We start from the raw sequence: 6174 nt of genomic DNA, 5'->3' as shown, positions 1-6174 counted from the left end.
ACTAACTTTCTCAATGTTTACCATTTACCACTCAAACTTTGTCAAGTTTCCAAAATGACTAAATTTAACATTCTAACTTCAATTTCAATCCCCAAATAGAAATTTCCAGTATAGTACAACAATTATACAACAACCCACAACTTTTTCATAATTATCGATTTTGTTCCCCAACTTTCACAAAATTATAGATTAGCCTAAAAAATTTTCTAAGGTTTATATAACCTTTCTAATATAATTTCTAAGCCGCGTGAACTTTTCCAAATTTTTTTCCCATCATCTTCCTCAAGGCCGAATGGTTTATGTACCCAAGATTAGGGTTTTCATGATTTTACTCAATTTTGATTCGATTCAACTATATGCAATCTCTACAATCAAATCCCTAATCAAATTGCATCATAACATAAACTTATTCCAAGATTAGGCTTAGGCCGAAATTACCCATAGCTTATGTAGACATGTATAGTTGATTTTAATCATAAATCATGCTTGGAATTGATTATACAACTTCAAAGACATCAAAACTCTTCATCAATTCAATAAACCCTAATGTGATCACAAACCCTAAAATTTGGGATCTTTGAACACAAACCAAATTAGAAAGCAATAATGGTACCAAATGTTAGCGTTTTCAAATTAAAGAATTGTCTATTTCACGACATGATCCAAAAATCAAAGAAAATTGCTCGAAAATGAAGAACAAAATTTTCTTACATTGGGTTTCGGACTCACGCAATGTTGCTGGAAAATAGCAAGCTTACATGAAATTTTTAAGTAAATTTCATGTTAATTTACCTTTTATTTAAGCTTGAATGAATAAAATATTCATTTAATGAGAAATGTTCATTTTTGTCATTAATGGAACTTGGTATTTACAATAATAACAAGCCAAATAACCTTATTCTTTCTAAAGTCAAAGATGAATAAAATATTTTACCATTTTCCAATTCTACCAAGCAACTTTATAAAAATTGTAATCTTGCCACTTTGATCCAACAGTCCAAATTAAACATGGAAATAAGCTCTCAAATCAAATAGTCCATATTATTTTCCATCATTTTAACATTTTAAAATAATATTTTTAATTCTAATTTATCATCCTTTAATTTTCCCAAAATTTCTATTCAATCAGATTTACCGATTTCTTGCGAGACTTTAACTATATCTAGTTTTCAACATAAATTCTGAATAAATAATATGATTTCAATAAAACCCCAATCTTAAAAGTAAAATATTCATTTATGGAATAAAAATTATTTTTGGGAAAATTACCATTTAGGTCCCTAAAGTTTTCCTAATTTTATACTTTGGCCACATTAGCAGTTCTGTTAATTTTTCAAAGGCGAATGACCAAAGTAGAATCAAAATATAATGTTAGATATGATTTTAGAAACAACAATTATTGAATGACCAAAATAGAATAAAAGTGATAGTTAAGATACTAAACATGTAATTTACTCAAATAATTTATACAATAAACAATAAGAATTAAACTGTTAAGCCTTTCCATTTCAAAATGATGGGTAAAATACACATTTAGTACTTAAATTAATACTTTTATTTTGCTATCTTGCATCATATTTTGTCTCAGTAGTGACGTAATATTATTTTATGGTGACACATCATCATTACCGTTAAATTTTTAGCGGTGGAGTACCAAAATAAAACTTAATCTAAACGTTAGGCATAATTTAAAATAAAATAAAATTTAAGTATCAAAACAGAATAAAAGTAATAATTTAAGTACTAAACTCTGAAAAACAAAAGAATATAATGATTGAGTGGTAATTTCCGTCTTTAAATTCTTTTAAAACGCCAAACAGCTGATTCGACACTTACCACGTGTATGTACACTGCTCAACGGCCAATTTCACCTTTGTTTCCGCACTTGTCGGCAATATATTTTCTTGGAGATTATCGTCGTTTCCCTCCTTCCTCTACCGGCAACATGACATCGTTTCGAGCTTTTCTTACCGTCGCAGCTCCGCCTCTCTCTTCTTTCAGCACCACCGCTTCCTTTCCAACTCGCCCCAACACATTTCCTCAACGCCGGTCCTTTCTCTTCCACTCAAATATTTATTTTTCCTCATCACTATTTATGCGGTCGTTCTTCAATATATATTTTTTCAGTCTGAAATTTTCATTTATTCATGTCGAAAATTTTTATATGTTCTGTTCTGCTCTTGATTTTTTTTTTTTTTTAATTTTAGGAAAACTTTTTTCTAGTATGTTACTGAAATTTGATAGGTTCCTTTAACTATTTTTTTTTTGGTATTTTGGATTCTGATATTTTTGGATTGAATGGAAGAACTTTTGCTAACCAGGACTCTCGCTGGATTTTAAGCTAAGGGTGAATTTTTAAAATTTTAGGAGGAACCGCACTTATAAAATTCTAGGGCAAAATATATTATTAGATATATGATAATTTGAAATTTTTAGGTGAGACTGTCCCACCCTCTTCCTCGGTCCATCCCTGTATATATCATTATTTTCTGTTTCTGATTGCAGGTTGTGCAAGTTAGGTGTGAAATGTAGCTATGCAGAAGCAGGAATCAGTGATGACTCAAGATCAGATACAATAGATGTTGTTGCTGACATCAAGAACGAAAGGGTATGTCTACACCGGATAAGTCGATGAACTTTGCTTCTTTTGGGTGTTAATAAGCACAAATTTCTTACCAACTTGTTTTTGTTAGTAGATTGTAGTGTTAGGAGGAAGTGGTTTTGTTGGTTCTGCAATATGTAAGGCTGCTGTATCCAAGGGCATAGAAGTTACAAGTCTAAGCAGGTCTCAATATTATATCAACCGGTTTGACGCTCTTATGTTGCCTTTTTTGTGTGATTACGAGCTTAATGTTGATTGTTACACCAGGTCGGGGCGTCCTACTTACTCTTGCTCATGGGTGAATCAAGTTAATTGGATTCCAGGCATGTTTTTTCTTCCCTTATAATTTCTATCCTGTGCATAACATTGAATGTTAGGGTCCTGAATTTTCTTTTGGAATTGATAGCTAATAATATAACAAGGATGACTTGTTATCTTTTAGAAGTTTGAGAATCAACATTACTAGATTTGTTTCATCCAGTGTTACCTAATTTGTGGTTCGCTTTGGTTCATGGAACGGGTACGGGATCACAATTCATTAGTTTCACCATTTGCGGTTTGTTGGGGTGGTTTTGTTTGGAACGGATTTTGAGATCATGATTCATTGGGTGGGATAATTTGGTGATGACTGATTCATTATATAGATTAGAAATGGACTTTTCTCCTTTCATTGCTTAATTGAAAGTAGAGCTGTGCAAAACTGCAACTTAAATTTATCTTCTTCCCGATGCTAGTACATAGATTGTAGTGCTAAAATCTAGATGTTTTCTTCTCTTCCCTCATTATTGACTTTCTTTGCTTTTTCTGTTCTGGGTTTTCGATATGCCAATTTAATCGTGCCACCACGCGTTCCTTAACAAATTGGAACACGAACGAATCTCGAATTGGAACATACGAATTCAAACATGATTTGTGGGGGTGGGGGCGAATTAGGTAACATTGGTTTCATCGTTCAGTGCAACAAGAGAGCTACATATCTCTTTTGTTGTTGCATACATTTTGCATTGGCGCTACCTTCCTTTTACCTTTTGAGTAGACCATTGCTGACCAACAGGATCGTATATAGGTTTGGGTTTATGTAAAATCTTTCATGGTGTTCTATTCATCTTATTCTTAGTTCGCTTGTCTATATTTGTATATGAATGCAATCTAACACTTTAGCTAGTTGTTTCACAGGAGATGTTTTCTATGCTAACTGGAATGAAGTACTTGTTGGAGCTACAGCTGTGGTTTCGACTCTTGGAGGGTTTGGCAGTGAGGAGCAAATGAAACGAATTAATGGAGAAGCCAATGCTATGGCTGTAAATGCTGCAAAGGATTTTGGTAAGGATTGTCTGTGATAATTAGATCTATTTAAAACCTTAAGTTCAATTCTTGGTTGGGAGTATATCCACCGTAATGCCTTCTATTTTCCATGCAGGGATTCCGAAATTTATCTTAATCTCGGTCCATGATTACAACCTACCGTCGTTTTTACTGTCATCTGGATACTTCACAGGAAAGAGGAAAGCAGAATCAGAAGTACTATCAAAATATCCAAACTCCGGTAATGTTTAATGACTTGACCTTTTCGGTTCTTGCAAAAATATGGTGTAAGATATTTTAAATATATGGCTTTGGATTTCAGGTGTTGTCCTAAGACCAGGATTTATATATGGAAAGAGGAGAGTGGATGGTTTTGAGCTTCCACTTGATCTGGTTGGGGAACCACTGGAAAAGATTCTGAGTGCTGTCGAGAACTTTACCAAGCCTTTAAGTTCTCTTCCGGCATCTGATTTGATCTTGGCTCCGCCAGTTTGCGTCGATGATGTTGCATATGCAGTCATCAATGCCATAAGAGACGATGTCTTTGGCGTTTTCACCATTGAACAAATCAAAGAAGCAGCAGAAAAAGTGAAAGTCTGAATCACTTGATCTGATCATGAATAATGAGTAAATGCGAAGTTCAACTGTTGTACAGTGGTTAAAAAATTACCCATGAATAGTGTCGAAGCAGAGAACATATGTATTATCGAGTTGAGGCCCCATCTTTTACAAAAGACATGCAAATTTTATTGAATTAAAATAAAATAAATGAAGTGTCAAATTTTAACATAAGAAATTAACTTTTAACCATAACTCGTGTGCGTCCTCGCTTTGGTGAGTAGGATGTTTAATGAGTTAAGCGTCCATGAGTTGTTTGAATTCGATTCGGTTAAAATTTGGTTAATATTAAATTTAGATTGATTCGATTTAAATTCAAACTTGATTCGAGATTTAGACGAGTAGAGTTTAGAATGGTTAATATTTGACTTAGATTGATTCGATTTAAATTCAAACTTGATTCGGGATTTTGACGAGTAGAGTCAAGAATGGTTTAATTTGACTTTATAAATTTGCGAGTAGTTCTATATTTTTTCCATAAAATTTAGTAGTTATCCTTAAAAAATTATTTCTTTTAAAAAGTTAACAAACAATTACTAATTTGTTAATAGATAATTAGAAATATGTTAATTTTTTAACTAATAATTACTATTAAATTATTGATTTTCTTATAAATAACAATAATGATACTAAATTGTTAATTGATAATTACTTTACTTGATTTTATATATAGTTAAAAAAGATAAAAATTATGATGAGTTTAGAGCAATGAGTCGCTCAAGAAACAAGTTTTTTTTAAGAGCATGAGTCGAGCAAAATTTATCATGTTTAATGAGCAAAGAGTTGACTCAAACAATAATTTTTTAACAAACACAAGTCAAAAACTATTCAACTCGTGATCGGGTCGCTTGATAAATAACCCTAAGTATAAATAATTGAGGTAGAAATATCAAAATTACATATGAACTTTGGTTAAATGTGTAATGCTATTATATATTAACTTAAATTTTGCATAATTATACACGTGAAATTTTAATTTTGGTTTAATTATATACAGGAGACACTAATTTAAGTTTATTTATACACATTTTCTAAAAATAAATAAATGCATTCATATATTTTTGTATTGAATAGTTATAATTATTTGTGTTTACAATGTTTTTTTTGGGTAACATGGATTTACAATATTTAGACTTTCTAATATTATGTCAAGGAATTGAAGATTTGTTGTTTAGTTGTCAACAGACACTTGCAATCCTTTTATTTGCTCTTACAGTAGCTTCGCTTTCTTATCCCAGGTCATAGCATCTGTTAGCTCTGCATCACTTAAAACATTTCATTATTCTTTCGTTCTCTGTTGTGATAAAAATGTTAATAATATGCAAATGATATACCAAAAACCTTCATAAAACAAGTAATTAGCCATATAAAATACTATTATTGTATTATATATTCGAGAGTTATCACACATTTAAACTTGAATTTTTGTTTTTCCTCGAACAATGATATTTTTATCTGACATGCATCCTTAGTACCCAGCAGTACCGACCTTCGAAGTTACTCAATTTCAACAGGCTCTTTATTCTCACCCTCAGTTGTTCTCTAGATTTTAATGAATGCTTCAGCATTTTGAGCCGACTTAACCTCAACTAGATGAAAAGACTTCATTCTCTAAAGTATTTCTTGATGTGAATGTGTGAGACTGATTT

At 31.7% G+C, this 6174-nt stretch overlaps 1 protein-coding gene across 1 annotated transcript; it reads left to right on the top strand.

Annotated features, from left to right (window-relative positions):
* The first annotated feature begins 1837 nt into the window (after positions 1-1837).
* Positions 1838-4643, top strand: LOC120172350 (uncharacterized protein At1g32220, chloroplastic-like). Its single transcript, XM_039179826.1, has 7 exons — positions 1838-2049; positions 2506-2608; positions 2697-2785; positions 2870-2925; positions 3779-3925; positions 4023-4148; positions 4230-4643. The coding sequence occupies exons 1-7, from the start codon at positions 1844-1846 to the stop codon at positions 4505-4507; spliced, it is 1005 nt and encodes a 334-aa protein (XP_039035757.1). The 5' UTR covers positions 1838-1843; the 3' UTR covers positions 4508-4643.
* Positions 4644-6174: the final 1531 nt, after the last annotated feature.

The sequence above is a fragment of the Hibiscus syriacus genome, unplaced genomic scaffold (genome assembly GCF_006381635.1).
Source record: "Hibiscus syriacus cultivar Baekdansim isolate YM2019G1 unplaced genomic scaffold, ASM638163v2 tig00111848_pilon, whole genome shotgun sequence".
Classification (NCBI taxonomy): Eukaryota; Viridiplantae; Streptophyta; class Magnoliopsida; order Malvales; family Malvaceae; genus Hibiscus; species Hibiscus syriacus.
Note: the sequence above shows the minus strand (reverse complement) of the source record. Positions and strands in the feature narration are given on the sequence as shown.